At 43.1% G+C, this 13,375-nt stretch overlaps 2 protein-coding genes across 4 annotated transcripts; one reads left to right on the top strand and one right to left on the bottom strand.

The window, feature by feature from the left end:
- The first annotated feature begins 24 nt into the window (after nucleotides 1–24).
- On the top strand, nucleotides 25–6,908 carry ankle2 (ankyrin repeat and LEM domain containing 2). Of its 2 annotated transcripts, none has more exons than XM_072434145.1 (13): nucleotides 25–99; nucleotides 1,434–1,902; nucleotides 2,197–2,391; nucleotides 2,463–2,647; nucleotides 2,762–2,950; nucleotides 3,025–3,147; nucleotides 3,364–3,427; nucleotides 3,538–3,717; nucleotides 3,792–3,882; nucleotides 3,960–4,150; nucleotides 4,234–5,065; nucleotides 5,174–5,305; nucleotides 5,412–6,908. In XM_072434145.1, exons 2-13 carry the CDS (start codon nucleotides 1,443–1,445, stop codon nucleotides 5,599–5,601), a joined length of 2,832 nt encoding a protein of 943 aa, XP_072290246.1. In that variant the 5' UTR covers nucleotides 25–99; nucleotides 1,434–1,442; the 3' UTR covers nucleotides 5,602–6,908. The 2 variants fall into 2 exon arrangements, with proteins under 2 accessions (XP_072290246.1, XP_072290245.1); XM_072434144.1 differs by lacking the exon at nucleotides 25–99 and adding an exon at nucleotides 840–987.
- On the bottom strand, nucleotides 6,884–13,009 carry pgam5 (PGAM family member 5, serine/threonine protein phosphatase, mitochondrial). 2 transcript variants are annotated; one of them, XM_072434147.1, is made up of 6 exons: nucleotides 12,576–13,009; nucleotides 9,797–9,969; nucleotides 9,316–9,441; nucleotides 9,137–9,225; nucleotides 7,799–7,929; nucleotides 6,884–7,402 (listed from the first exon to the last, which is right to left on the bottom strand). In XM_072434147.1, exons 1-6 carry the CDS (start codon nucleotides 12,806–12,808, stop codon nucleotides 7,252–7,254), a joined length of 903 nt encoding a protein of 300 aa, XP_072290248.1. In that variant the 5' UTR covers nucleotides 12,809–13,009; the 3' UTR covers nucleotides 6,884–7,251. The 2 variants fall into 2 exon arrangements, with proteins under 2 accessions (XP_072290248.1, XP_072290247.1); XM_072434146.1 differs by having other exon boundaries at nucleotides 7,799–7,932; nucleotides 12,576–13,006.
- Nucleotides 13,010–13,375: the final 366 nt, after the last annotated feature.

Raw genomic sequence — 13,375 nt, 5'->3', positions numbered from 1 at the left:
AGGCATTTACTCGGAACAATACCGGGTCCTTGTTCACTGCATTTTGAAACCGTCGCGGTGTGACACCTAGCACAGCAGCAGCCGGGAGAGGAGGAGGAGGTAAGTTTATGTTTTTAATGGAGCTCTTCGACTTATCGAAAGGACAGGGCATTGTTAAAGCAACCAGCAATTAATCCGGTTACTAATTGTGTGTATTTGAGCGCTTGGATCAACCGGAGACTTTGGGTAAATGAGCATTGCTTTGCTGTGTGGCTGGCTAGTGTTAACGTTAGCATTGTAGGAGGCTAATTGTAAATAAAAATACATTTCTAAAATGTCACTAGATGTATAATTATTTTAAATTTGTTTTTGTTTTCCGCAATCCGATGTTAAATATTTACGCGAATAATAGATTTGTGGAGCTTTGGGCTTGCCCCGGTGCATACTGTCACGTAATGTGCATGGTGGCCTACAGCTTCATAAAGTGATCGGTGTAAAACACAACCTGTGATTGAAAACAAAATACTCGAACAACTTAGTTACTTAAGCGCGTGTGTGCGCTGGTCTGGGGCGAAGTGTGGCTCTGCTTCGTTTGGGGTTTGTTTCCATGAAATTAGTCGCGTTTGCTGGAAGAGCTCAGGACGCGGCTTTGATGCTTCAATGAAAGTGGGCACATTTAGACAAATGATTATTATTCAATCTAATCTTTAAAGACACGCCAAACAACGTAACAAAAGAGTATACAATGTTTGCATAATAATGGCGGCCCTCAGGTTTGACATTGCACGTACAGCATGATAAATATACTTGACCCAACGATGTAATATTCCTACAGTACTTAAAAGCAGCATGTGCCCTCCCTAGAAAGTGCGCATGCGCGCAATATGTTGTAAACAATGGGGCTTTTCCAGACCGAGCCTATCTTTTTCTCTTCCCTACAGTTAATCTGCAATAAACTAGCGTCAGGGTTCAATTGATCTGCTCATTATGAATATAACATGTTACACGGTGAGTACAGGGAGGCACCTTACCAGATGTCATCACGTAAACTACGATTTTTGTCCGTAGATGTATCAATTTGTTACGTTGCAGCTCGAAAACCAACCTCGATTGACATATTTAGGCGTGACGTTATAAAGCTGTTATTAAACCATTTTATAGCACAACGTGGTTTAATTGCAGAGCCCACACTGATTCAATTATGTTTACTTAACGTTTACTACACTTTATCAGTCTGCTCAAATTAAATGCCTTTTTAGCTAGCAAGCGGACAACTAATTATTGGCTGTATTTCCATTGTCAAGGTAATTTTAATGCAATTCACTTTTCATGATATAAAATAATAATAATTTTAAACAAACTTAAATATCATGTGGGGTACATTTATCTATATTCTGCTTCATCTATTTAAATGTATTGCTCATGTTTACCCAGAGTCCTACTTTGTGCTGTAGGGCTAAAGCATGGAGGCTGTTCTGAGCAGGCTGAAGGGGCTGAGTGCTGACGAACTGCGAGAAGAGTTTGCACGAGCAAACCTGAAGTGTGGCCCCATCACTGCTACAACCCGAGCCATATTTGAGAGGAAGCTTGCTCGAGCCCTTGCAGGTACGGAGACCAGTGATTCAGGCACCGCATCCGCGGAGATCTCCAGCAATGCCACTACACAGGCCACACCTGTGCCAAGTGCCTCTACAGCAGCTCCACCTACAATAAGCAGCAGGAGTACACGTGAAGCAGCTCGAGAGGAGCTGGACTTTGGCTATGGGGTGGGTCTGAACCCACCAGAAGAAGAGGAGATCTCAAACCGCTCAGATGTGTCTCAGTCTAAGTCTCTGTTTGAAACTCCATCCCGGCCTGCACAAACATCCCCAACATGCTATTATGGAGTCTGCCCACCGTGGGAGGATGTTTTAGCCAGAAATGGTAAGGGGCATGTTTTAATCTTGAAATGCATGGCATAGAGTATGAGGGTTTTGATGGTCTCACAACATTGTTTTTCTTTATTTAATGTACAATTGGGGTGTCTTACTAAACAAAGTATTATCTTACCATATTCTCAGCTATTTCAGCAATTATGTTACAATATGTGAATGTTTGATATCAAAGGCTGTCTCTATTGAAACCTGGAACAGAAAGGGGAAATGTAACACTGTTAGAAGTTTAATTTAGTAAAAATCAAATTCAAAATCCTTACATGGTTTGCTTTTGGATCCATAGAAAGAGCACATGTGTACATAGACAAGAAAGAAGCACTTCAGGCTGTTAAGTTGATGAAGGGTGCCCGCTTCAAGGCCTTTCCTAATCGTGAAGATGCTGAAAAGTTTGCAAAGGGCATTTGTGACTACTACCCTTCTCCAAGCAAATCTACACAATGTGTCTCACCTGTAAAACCAGGAGTGACTGTTAGTAAAGGTTGGTACAATTTAGTAGTTATGATATCAGTGAAAAATAGCCTTTTGCTAATGTTTATGTGTTCACTGCAGACAGCATGGAGGTTGATACCATCAATCGGGAGAAGGCCAATAGCTATAAAAGTCCACGCATACAAGACCTGACCGCCAAATTAAGGAAGGCTGTGGAGAAGGGTGACGAAGTTGCATTTGGTGAGCTGGTCTGGAGCAACCCCCGCTATCTGATTGGTTCAGGGGATAATCCAACCATTGTGCAGGTATCAAATGTATTTTTAGAAAAAAAAAAAAATGTTGGATATTTTTGATGGATTATATCTGATTGAAGATGTGTTATAATTTTATGTATAACTTTTATCATTTTGATTGTGTAGGAGGGTTGTCGGTACAATGTGATGCATGTAGCAGCAAAGGAAAACCAGGCAGGGATCAGCCAGCTTCTCTTGGACATTTTGGAGAACCCAGAGTTCATGCGCCTTATGTACCCAGATGACCAGGAAGCAATGCTACAGAAACGTATCCGCTACATTGTAGATCTATACCTGAATACTCCAGATAAAGCTGTGAGTTTTATGACAATGCTTTAAAAATATATATTTTTATACAAGGGCTGAATTAAAAGTGATCTTTTTTTTAGGGCTTTGAAACTCCCCTTCACTTTGCCTGCAAATTTGGGTGTCCAGAGGCTGTCAATGTTCTGTGTTCGCACCCTGACATAGATAAAAACTGCAAAAACAAGGACGGCGAGAGACCGTCTGATGTGAGTATGGGACGTGTGACATGTGGCACATACTTGTTTGTACTTGTCCTCCTTGTAGCCTTGACCTTTTCATTTGCTATTCAAATCTCTGGCCACTGCTCAACATTGAAAGTTAAATTAGATTTACCAGTGTGGATCCTCAGTAATGCTCTGTGCACCAACAGTTGTGTTGTAATATGTCTATTAACAATAATGGTTCTTTTTCCTTTTCTGTAGGTTATTTGTAGTCGAAAAAATAAAACGCAGGAGGTTAAAAAGAAGATTATTAATTACTTGGAAGGTAATTTATCTTTATACATATGATCAAATCCCGGTGTTTCTTTTCTTGAACATATTCAGTAGACTTTTATTGACACTGACCATTGTTTTTTTGTTTTTTGTTTTTTTCAGATCGCTGCTATATTCCTTTGCTGAGAGCAGCAGATAACACATCTCAGCCTATTATTGGTACTCCCTGGTCACCTGAGTCGTCCGAAAGTCTTTCTTTGATCCAACGTCACATGAGAAGCCCAAGGGATCCAATGATGACTGTAACAGCATTTGCTGGACCGTTAAGCCCTTCTAAGGCAAGTTTTTTAACGGTTAAATGTGAGGCAAAAATCCAAAACATGTAATTGACAGACAACATTGCATCTGACAGGCAGATGACTTCAGACGGTCTTGGAAAACACCGCCTCGAGAACGTGTTGACATCCTCAAGTCTGACCCAGAACGTGGAGCAGAGAAAGTGGGCAGGTACATCCCAACGAGCCTACTGCAATTTTTACCACTGTGTTTAACAAAAATCAGTTACTTAAAGTTTTTCTTTTCAGAGACCTGGCTCATGAAATGGGCCATCCCTGGGCTGAATACTGGGACTTTCTGGATAGTTTTGTAGATTTGTCATCAGCAGAGGGTTTATGTAAACTTGAAGAATACTTGGGCAAAAGGGACTTTAGCTCTCGGCTTTATGAGGAGACCGGGGAAAATGAGACAAGTAATAGATTTCGGACCCCTTCTCCAGGTATAATACATGCACATGTTTTGCCAAATCTGAGTCAGAAGTCTGTAATATCGATTTTGACTGTAGATATTTTGTGGTTGCAGGTAAACTCAAGAAATTTTGCAACTCTATCTCTGTGGGTGCTTTTCTTGATGAAGGCGAGGACATCAGCCTTGAAGAGATAAAGAACAGACAGAATGCAGCACTTACCAGCATCACCTCATCTGCTGCAGCCAAGGACGGGCTCAAGGGCGCAGTGGGAGGCCTAGACTTTCACATCCTGCCCAGACCTGATCTGATCGAGACAGCAGCTGAGCAGGATATGCTGTGCCGCTGTGATGACGACCTCCTGTCGCCCAACTCTCTCTGCAAAAATGGGGTGTGCTCCTCCTCCAGAGATAGGACTCATAATGGAGACAAAGTGTCCCAGCGCACCTCCCCATCTTCTTGTGTCTGGTCTCCCATCTCAAACCTGATGATGGAGTTTGAGCGCATGTCGCTCCAGGAGCCTGTAGACACCTCCACGAGCTGCAGGGAGCGGAGGAGCAGTGGAGGCAGGAGCAGAGATCCACACAGTTTGTCCTCAGTTGCAGACCTGAGCTCTGGGCTGCACCGCATCAATCTCAGTCCCAAACAGGACAGTGAGGCTTCAGAGGGGCCCAGCTGGGCCACTGAGGCAGGTTCTGAGGAGCGACGCAGCAGTGGCAGCTCTGAGGAATACTTTGAGGCAGAGGAGAGTCTGGATTTGCTGGGCAGGACTAGGGGGTCATTTTCAGGGGCACGTAATTTCTGTGCAAGGTCGAAATCATGGGACCATGGAGGCAGAGACCTGAGCAGCTCAGGCTCCTCCAGCTCCTCGTACAAGTCCTTTGACAACTCCCACGAATTCTTACCACGAACGCCACCTCTCATAAGAAAAGGGCTTTTTATTGAAGGGTAAGATGCACTTTGCTTGTATTCATAAATAATTACACAAATTAATTGTATTAAATCGCTGTTTGTTTCCTACAAAATATACTGAATATATCTTTAAATTTCGTTTAGATATTCACCTACAAAGTTGGATGGTCAAGTTTTGTCAGCCATTGAAGGCTTGGATATTGATCCTCAGAAGTACCCCAGCATTCATAAATGGAAGAGCACAATGACGTTATTTTCTACATCAGACATGCAGAGGTAAGCAGTCGCTAAAAAGCGTATATATTTAATTTGAACAAATAATTATGTTATACATGGGCTGTTCAACAATCAATGTTTTCCTTGACTCTCGTGTCTCTTGCAGTTGGCCTAGTCCCGCTGTGGTTAAACCACGACTCAGGATGCCCCAAACTCCCGGCTCTCCAGTGAGCAGCCTGATGTCTCCAGCTCGGCGCGCTGCCTCACCAGACTTCAGTCCCAGCCGTTACAGCCCTGCCAATGCTAGCTACATTCAGAGAATCCGCCTCAAGCACTTAAATGACCCATCGGTATAACTCCTGCCAACCAGTGTGGTCATGCTCTGCTTTTCCTCGTTACAAATTCAGCTACACCGGTGGCTCTGACAGCTAAGAGCTCACAAATCCAACAAAATATGCACAATTGTCTTGAAGTTTTGTACTAAGTGAAATGGGAATTGTCATTACGTCGGGTTGTGATGTACTCAATATAAAAGGAACAAAGATGTGTATGTCCGGTATGGGTGTGGATGTGTTTAAGTTGACGGTAATCTTGTTGTGGCAAGTGAGAAGCACCTGTTTCAAAGCCCGAGTCAACTCTACGAAGATTGTGGCAAAAAGGATCACTCCCAAAGTCTGTCACTAAAAAGTTAGTGTGAGATCCTCAAGGGGTCCGACACTGATGCATCTTTTAAAAAAAATCAAATGTTAATATTTGAAAATATTTTTTGTATGTTGGTCAGTAGCACAAAATGTTTTATATAAAAGGTGTAAAACCGACTGCCATTTTTTAGTTCTCTTAAGTTCAGAAATTGCCTTAATTGAGATGGGTCACGACACAAACACTTAAAGTGACAGTCAGTGATTGGATCTGTGATAGATTATGGCAAACCTCAAAGACACTGAGCTCTTCCATATCTTTATTTCGTTATTCAATAAATGCAAACATTCACATATTTTCTGAGTGATTCCTGGACATGTTGACTTTGGTTTTCTGCCACTTGTGAGGGCCTTAGACGGGCTATTCCTTTTTAATTATATTTGTTGGTCAAGAGCTAAAAGCATTAAACTCAACAATTGATTAGTTTCTTAGAATCCTAAATGTTAAACTTTTAAAATCTTACAGCTGATCTCATTGAAGTTATTGCTGAAATTGCCTTAAATACATCTAAAGTGGTTACAGGTTAATAGTACTAATTGTACAAAACTAATGCTAGTCATTTTGTTTCTAGTCCTAAAAATAAAATTGACTATTTTTAGATTTTTTTTTAGCTTAATATATTTTGAAATTCTATGAATGGGGTTAGTCATGACAAAAATTCAGTTTTCCACTCTTGTCAGGTCATAAAACAGCTGTTCTGAATGTAAATGAGTTCAAATTAAACGTTTTTTTATGAGTGTACCAACCTTCCTCAAATGATTGTAACATCGACCTTGTGCTCCCAGTCACCCTTATTCTGGTCTATGAATGTTCATGAATGTGGGAAAAATGCACCTAAAACGTCAAACATGCTTGTGCTTTTATCATTTTGTGCTTTATTAAAGGGTAACTCATGGTGTATTCTTTCTGTATGTCTGGACTTCATTTGCGTCCAACTGATTAATAAAACATCACCCCTACTTTATTCTGATGCATGGGAATACGTTTAATACAAAATGTCAACGTTTATTTAATTTCACACCACAATATTATGTAGGCAATTTGATCACACTTTCATTAACCAAAGTTTGTTTTTGCAATACTGCGTCAAGTTTTGGTTCTGTTGAAAAAACTGTAAAAACTCTACATTCAAGAGGACTTGCAAAGCAGCTTTTCTTTTGTTGTCTTTTAACTTTGCTGGCGTCATATGGCACACGGCAACCACCACACCACACCACAAGAGTTTAAGATGGTCGTTTTAAATTACAAAATAATTAAATGTCAAGACACTTAAGGAGACAACCGTTGTTACGACAGAAACGTCAACATCAGGTCCGAGTGAGTTTGTCCGGGGGCATAAACCCTGAGTCCCCGAGAGTCCGCAGGGCCACTCTTCCACTGGGACGAATAGTCAGCCACGTTATGCTGCCATTGTTCAGGCCCATCCGCAGCCAGCCCTCAGGAGGAAACTGGAGCGCTCTAGGATGACAGAAGGAGGCAGCGTTTGAGTCGACTTTCTGCAAGTTACATCTTCATTACAGTTATAAAAATAGATAAACGCTTCATTCTCTACAGCCAATAAAACACACATCAGGACACATTCTGGAGAAAAAAGCAACTACGAGGCTGTCAGGTAGACACAACACAAACAATAAGTATTTTATTTGTGTTAGAATTCATTTTAAAACAACTTCAGTAGAGTTTTTAGACTTTTAACCGTAGTTTAGAATTTGTGGTACTGTACAGAAAGTGAAAAATCCCCCCATGTTACAACCACTGAATCTTCACTGGATCTCCTCTGGTCAATTGCTGGTCTACTTTTTATAGATATAGACTACTAAATGATTTTATCTGATGGCGGTCGGCGACACAAACCTGCACACAAAGTAGCGGATGACGTTGGCGTGACACACAATGATCTCGTAGCTGTCCTCCTTCTGCCTGTGGTCCGCGCGGTGGATGTAGCGGCGGAAGGCGGCCTCAATGCGAACGCCGTCTTCGTGGTACTGCTGGAGGACGACACAGAAGATGAGAACCAGATAAAGGGGTTTCTCTTTGTACCTCAGACCAGACAGAGTAAAAAAACATGAAACTCAGATGGGGGCTTGATTGCGTCCACAAATTTGTCATGCAGCAATCCTCTTGTGTCATCAATTCCTTTAAAACGGACAACAATCGCACCTTTTCGGTTTAATAATGGCACCAGTTTGGAAGGCTGTTGTGAAAAAAATTTCATTTTGTTTATTTATCCTGACAGAGAAGACGTTGAGCATTATGCCAAGTTTTTGTGTCATGTGAATAGGCCCAGTAAGTACAAAGATGTGAACCATAAACCAGGTAAACAAATCTGTAATCTGACAGCCAAACAGTAAATTCTACTAGAATTCTGAACTGAACCGTCTCCAGCTTTAAAATATAGACATTGTAAGTAAACGTGAACGCAGTCTATTCTCAAAGATTGTAATGGCACTTGTTGATTGTAAACGCGAAATGTAGAGGCCCCACCTGCTCGTTTCCATGGAGAACACTCAACAAAAGGCATTAAACGTATCCATCTCCATGCAAACAAACAAGTGACACCACAAGGTCAAGTTACAGGTCTGATCTGTCACGAGGCAAGCCCACTGAGAGAGAATGCATGTTTCAAATAAAAATCCCAGTAATTGAATAAATGCAATCTAGATATTCAATTACTGGGATTTTTATTTGAAACATTTAATGCCATACTGTGGAACATCCCATCACCTTTGAGGCTGATCAATTACGAACAGAGAGACAGGCGGAGCACGTGACAATGACTTTGTGATCGTTTCAACTACACAAATTGACTTAGAAATGTCACTGAGCTAGTCTCTCTCTTCTTCAGGAATGGTAAAAGTAGAAAACCCTGGGATCGATTCCCGGGTAGCGCAGGGCCTTTCTGTGTGGAGTTTGCATGTTCTCCCTGTGTCTCCCATATTATGCGCTGTCCCCGTCTCAAATAAATAAACTAGTACTTTGAAGTAGTAATTTGTGTTGAATCAGAATGTGAGCTGTTATTGTCTATTTTATGTCATTTCATGCTACAAACTAAAAAGGCATTTAATTTATGTAAAAGAAAACAAAACAAAAACAATTATTTAAACAAGTTATAGCCATATAGTGTTTTTGGTTTTTTGCTTAAACATGTAAACAAGAACATTTTGACCATATCATAGAGAGTAATGTCCTCACCACAGCATCAGGTTTCCAGTGTGTGACGGGGGGAACTGGCTCAATAGGAGCTCCTTCTCTTAATAAATCACAGCTCGCCAAGTCCACTCCTATGAACATAACACAAAGGAACGGAATATTCACACAACTCTGAAAATGTGAACACCACTTCATAACGAGATTGTTCAGCGTGTCCAGACCTGGCAGATGTTTGCTAATGATGTTAGCTGTCTCAGTTGCCCTCGTCATACTCGAGTGAATCAGAAGATCATACTTCAGTCCCAGTGCTGCCAGTCGCTCCCCTGTGAACTCTGCCTGTTCACGACCTTAGAAACAATAAAGTCACATTATCAATCTGTCAATAAGCAATAGGCCCAGTAGAAGTAATTAAGTGGTGTGAACCATTGACAAAACAAAAATAATATTGTCTGAGCCATATCACAATTATTATAGAGCAGTCAATCAATAATAATGACAGTATAACTTGCTTGTTGGTTTATCTTTCCTAAACTAGTGGCAGGGAAGGGCAAAAACAAGTCTCAATAAACTCCTGAAACCGATGCTTTGGCTTTAACAAGTAAAAATGAGTACGAGTTACTGGTGTTATTGGTACATCTCTACACATTCAAAACAGAAAAGGGTTTGCAGGTGTTATAACTGTTTGCATTTGAACAGCTTTACCTAAAGGAGTGAGAAACCGCTCCTTGTCGGCAGAACCGCTCAGGTTGTACTGGGAGTGTCTAATGAGGAGGATGTTGCGGGTAGCTTTGGGTTTGCCGTTCTCCTGCTCAGAGCTGGGGTCTTCTGTCACACTCTCTTTCTTTTTCCCATTGACCAGTGCAGACGGGTCTCTCCTGCACACAGTTAAAGAAGACAGGAGATTAAACATGGCTTTGTCTCACATGTTTATGGTGAGGAGAGGAAAACTAGGTCAAAGGTTGGTTTTAAAGAGGAAGTAAGCTGAAGAAGAAATTACTCATGGTACTTACACAGATAAGTCCAAATTATAAGATAAGATATTCCTTTATTGTCCCACATGGGGAAATTTCATTGGTGCAACGCAGGTAGATACCGAGGTAGATACAGAAGAACAGATCACTTATAGGAAGTCTGAAAAACACTTTCAGTAGAAGATCTCCTATAAATAAATAAAAACTCCCATTGACAAATAAATAAATAAATACATAAATACCATTGCATGTGATCACGACAGTAATTGCACATGAATGTGTCACGACAGCACATAGATTGCACATGAATTTCACAGTAATTGCACATGAATTGCACATGAATTCCAACAGCAATTGCACATATGACAGAATTGCACATCAGTATTAGGTTAGGTCAGTATTGCGAGTGTTCAGTACTAACAGTTTTTGTTATAAAGTCTGACAGCAGCAGGAAGGAAAGACCTACGGAACCTTTCCTTCACACAGCGAGGGTGGATCAGTCTCTCACTGAAGCTGCTCTCCAGAGCGGAGAGAGTGTCCTGCAGGGGGTGACACTCATGGTCCAGCATAGATGTGAATCTAGCCAGGACCCTCCTGTCCCCCACCTCCTGCACCGAGTCCAGAGCACAGCCCAGGACGGAGCTGGACTTCTTGATGACTTTGTCCAGCCTCTTCCTCTCCCTCTCTGTGATGCTGCTGCTCCAGCAGGCCACACCGTACAGGAGGGCTGATGCCACCACAGAGTCGTAGAAGGTCTTCAGGAGTGGCCCTGTCACTCCAAAAGACCTGAGTCTCCTCAGGAGGTAGAGCCGACTCTGGCTCTTCCTGCACAGTGCGTCTGTGTTATGAGTCCAGTCCAGTTTGTGGTTCAGATGAACACCCAGGTACTTGTATGAGTCCACTCTCTCAATGTCCCGTCCCTGGATGTTCACTGGTGAGGGGGCAGTGGGGTGGCGTCTGCGGAAATCCACCACCATCTCCTTGGTCTTCCCCGCGTTGATGAGGAGGTGGTTCCGCTGACACCAGTCCACAAAGTCCTGCGCCAGTCCTCTGTACTCCGCGTCATCGTCGTCCGTGATGAGTCCGATGATGGCAGAGTCGTCAGAGAACTTCTGCAGGACACAGCTGTCCGTGTCATGTCTGAAGTCTGCAGTGTAAAGGGTGAAGAGAAAGGGCGCGAGGACAGTGCCCTGGGGCGCCCCCACACTGCCGGTCCGAGTGTCAGACACACAGTTCCGGGCTCTCACAAACTGGGGTCGGTCTGTGAGGTAGTCCAGGAACCACTCTGCCAGGTCATACTCCACACCAGCCGTCTCCAGCTTGTCCCTCAGGAGCAGCGGCTGGATGGTGTTGAAGGCGCTGGAAAGATCGAAGAACAGAATCCTCACAGAGCTGCCAGGCTTTTCCAGGTGAGAGAGAGAGCGGTGCAGCAGGGAGATGACGGCGTCCTCCACTCCGATGCCAGACCGATATGCAAACTGCAGCGGGTCCATGGCTGAGCTCACGGTGGAGCGGAGGTGGTCCAGGACTAGCCGCTCCAGTGTCTTCATCAGGTGGGACGTGAGAGCCACTGGCCTGAAGCTGTTGAGGTCTTTGGGGCGCGGTGTCTTAGGCACAGGTACCAGACAGGAGGTCTTCCAGACCTGTGGTACCACCCTCAGCTTCAGGCTCATGTTGAAGACATGCTCCATAACTCCACACAGTTCATCTGCGCAGGACTTAAGGAGCCTGGGGCTGATGCCATCAGGTCCTGCTGCCTTCCTCACTTTAATCCTCTTCAGCTCACTCCTCACCTGTGCTGCTGTGACAGTCAGTGGTTGGCAGGGGGACCGTGTGCTGGGGGGATGGGTGAGTCCAGGCGAAGTGGGGAGCTGATGGTCCGGGGCAGATAAGCGAAGAGGGACAGATGCAGGGTATTGTCCAGCTGTGGAAGAGGGAGCATGCAGCTGTGCAGGGGGAGGGGCGGGTGACTGATCAAACCTCAAGAAGTGAGCATTTAAATCATTCACCCACTGTAGATCCCCCTCTATTTACACTCAATAATGGCACACGAAATGTTGGCGCTGCACATTGAGCCTACTTTTTATGTTTTCAAATTTTTAGCTTTATCAGAACAATAGTAAGACCACATCATAACATAAAGAAAGTACTATTGTAAAAAAATATATATATATGTATGTTCTTCTTATTGTTATTTTGGTATTGAAATAGTCAGAATTGAGTATCCACTATAATACTTTTGTAGCCTCGCACAAGTTTATGCATTTTTGTATCTTAACTATATTCAAGGTATTCCTAATATATCATAGTTAGATTTGATAGATTGAAGTATGTTTTGATATAATTATCCATGTCTATTTCTTTGATGTTCCTGCTGTTCTTGACCTTTGCGTTGCCACACACTGGACTTCCTCCACGTCAGACAAATAACAGCGTCTCATTGCGTTGTAAATAATACAGTAGTAGTAATAGTACATAGTAAAATAGCCGCGTGCGGAGACGCAACATACTTGTCCCAGTTGAAGTCCCAGGCGTGTCCGGTGGGAGCGGGCGTGTGGCTGGAGGGTGTCCACGCCGGCTGCGCAGCTTGAATCGCGGTCAACCTCGACCAGCCACTCGTGCCGTCTCCCGGTTGCCCTCCTCCGAAACACCCGCGTGACTCCGCAGCGGCCGCAGCGACGACGAGCACGGCGGATCCACCGGCCAGGCCACACAGAAGTTTGACAGTCCGTCTGTAAGCCATGGCGCTAGCGAGAGCGGCTACGGCTACGGCTAATTAACAAAAAGCAAATGTTATACACAAAACAGCCCGAAAATATCTGATGTTCTTGTCCCTACTGTCGGTCGATGCTATTTCAGAGGGAAGGTCACAAAGTCAGTCCACGATAACCGTAAAAAACACGTGCTGAAGGGGCTTTGATTGTTGGAAACTATAAATAAATCCCCTCTGCGCGTTAGCATTAGCGGCTAATCTGAACGTGGTTTCCGGCAAACATTACGGTGGCCCATATGAGACAAACTTGTGCAACTGTTCAGACTTTGAACACTTGGGGACGCTCCAGGTTCACTCCACGTTTCAAAATCAATTGACAAAACTATGAATGTTCACAGGTTTATTAAATAAAAGAAATAACGAATAACAGAGACATTTAATGCATTCAAATACAGCATTTCGCATTCGTGTGGGACCTGATTAAACTTGGCGCCTTTTTATATCTCGACCAAAATAAATTCGAATAGTCTCGTTAAATGATTGATTAATTAATACATTAGGAACCAACTTGAAACATGAAGACCGAATGCATATAGT

The sequence above is a fragment of the Eucyclogobius newberryi genome, unplaced genomic scaffold (assembly GCF_026437365.1).
Source record: "Eucyclogobius newberryi isolate DKJ021-1_F unplaced genomic scaffold, fEucNew1.0.hap1 SCAF_6, whole genome shotgun sequence".
NCBI classification, from domain to species: Eukaryota; Metazoa; Chordata; class Actinopteri; order Gobiiformes; family Gobiidae; genus Eucyclogobius; species Eucyclogobius newberryi.
Note: the sequence above shows the minus strand (reverse complement) of the source record. Positions and strands in the feature narration are given on the sequence as shown.

Excerpts from the sequence above, each read along its gene's own strand:
- pgam5 (XM_072434146.1), bottom strand. The coding sequence starts at position 12,808 with ATGGCTTACAGACGGACTGTCAAACTTCTGTGTGGCCTGGCCGGTGGA. Across the intron at positions 9,970-12,575 it reads TGGGACTTCAACTGGGACAA|GAGAGACCCGTCTGCACTGG; the intron begins GTATGTTGCGTC and ends AACTGTGTGCAG. Across the intron at positions 9,442-9,796 it reads GCGGTTTCTCACTCCTTTAG|GTCGTGAACAGGCAGAGTTC; the intron begins GTAAAGCTGTTC and ends ATTGTTTCTAAG.
- ankle2 (XM_072434145.1), top strand. The coding sequence starts at position 1,443 with ATGGAGGCTGTTCTGAGCAGGCTGAAGGGGCTGAGTGCTGACGAACTG. Across the intron at positions 2,392-2,462 it reads AGGAGTGACTGTTAGTAAAG|ACAGCATGGAGGTTGATACC; the intron begins GTTGGTACAATT and ends TGTTCACTGCAG. Across the intron at positions 2,951-3,024 it reads TGAATACTCCAGATAAAGCT|GGCTTTGAAACTCCCCTTCA; the intron begins GTGAGTTTTATG and ends TCTTTTTTTTAG.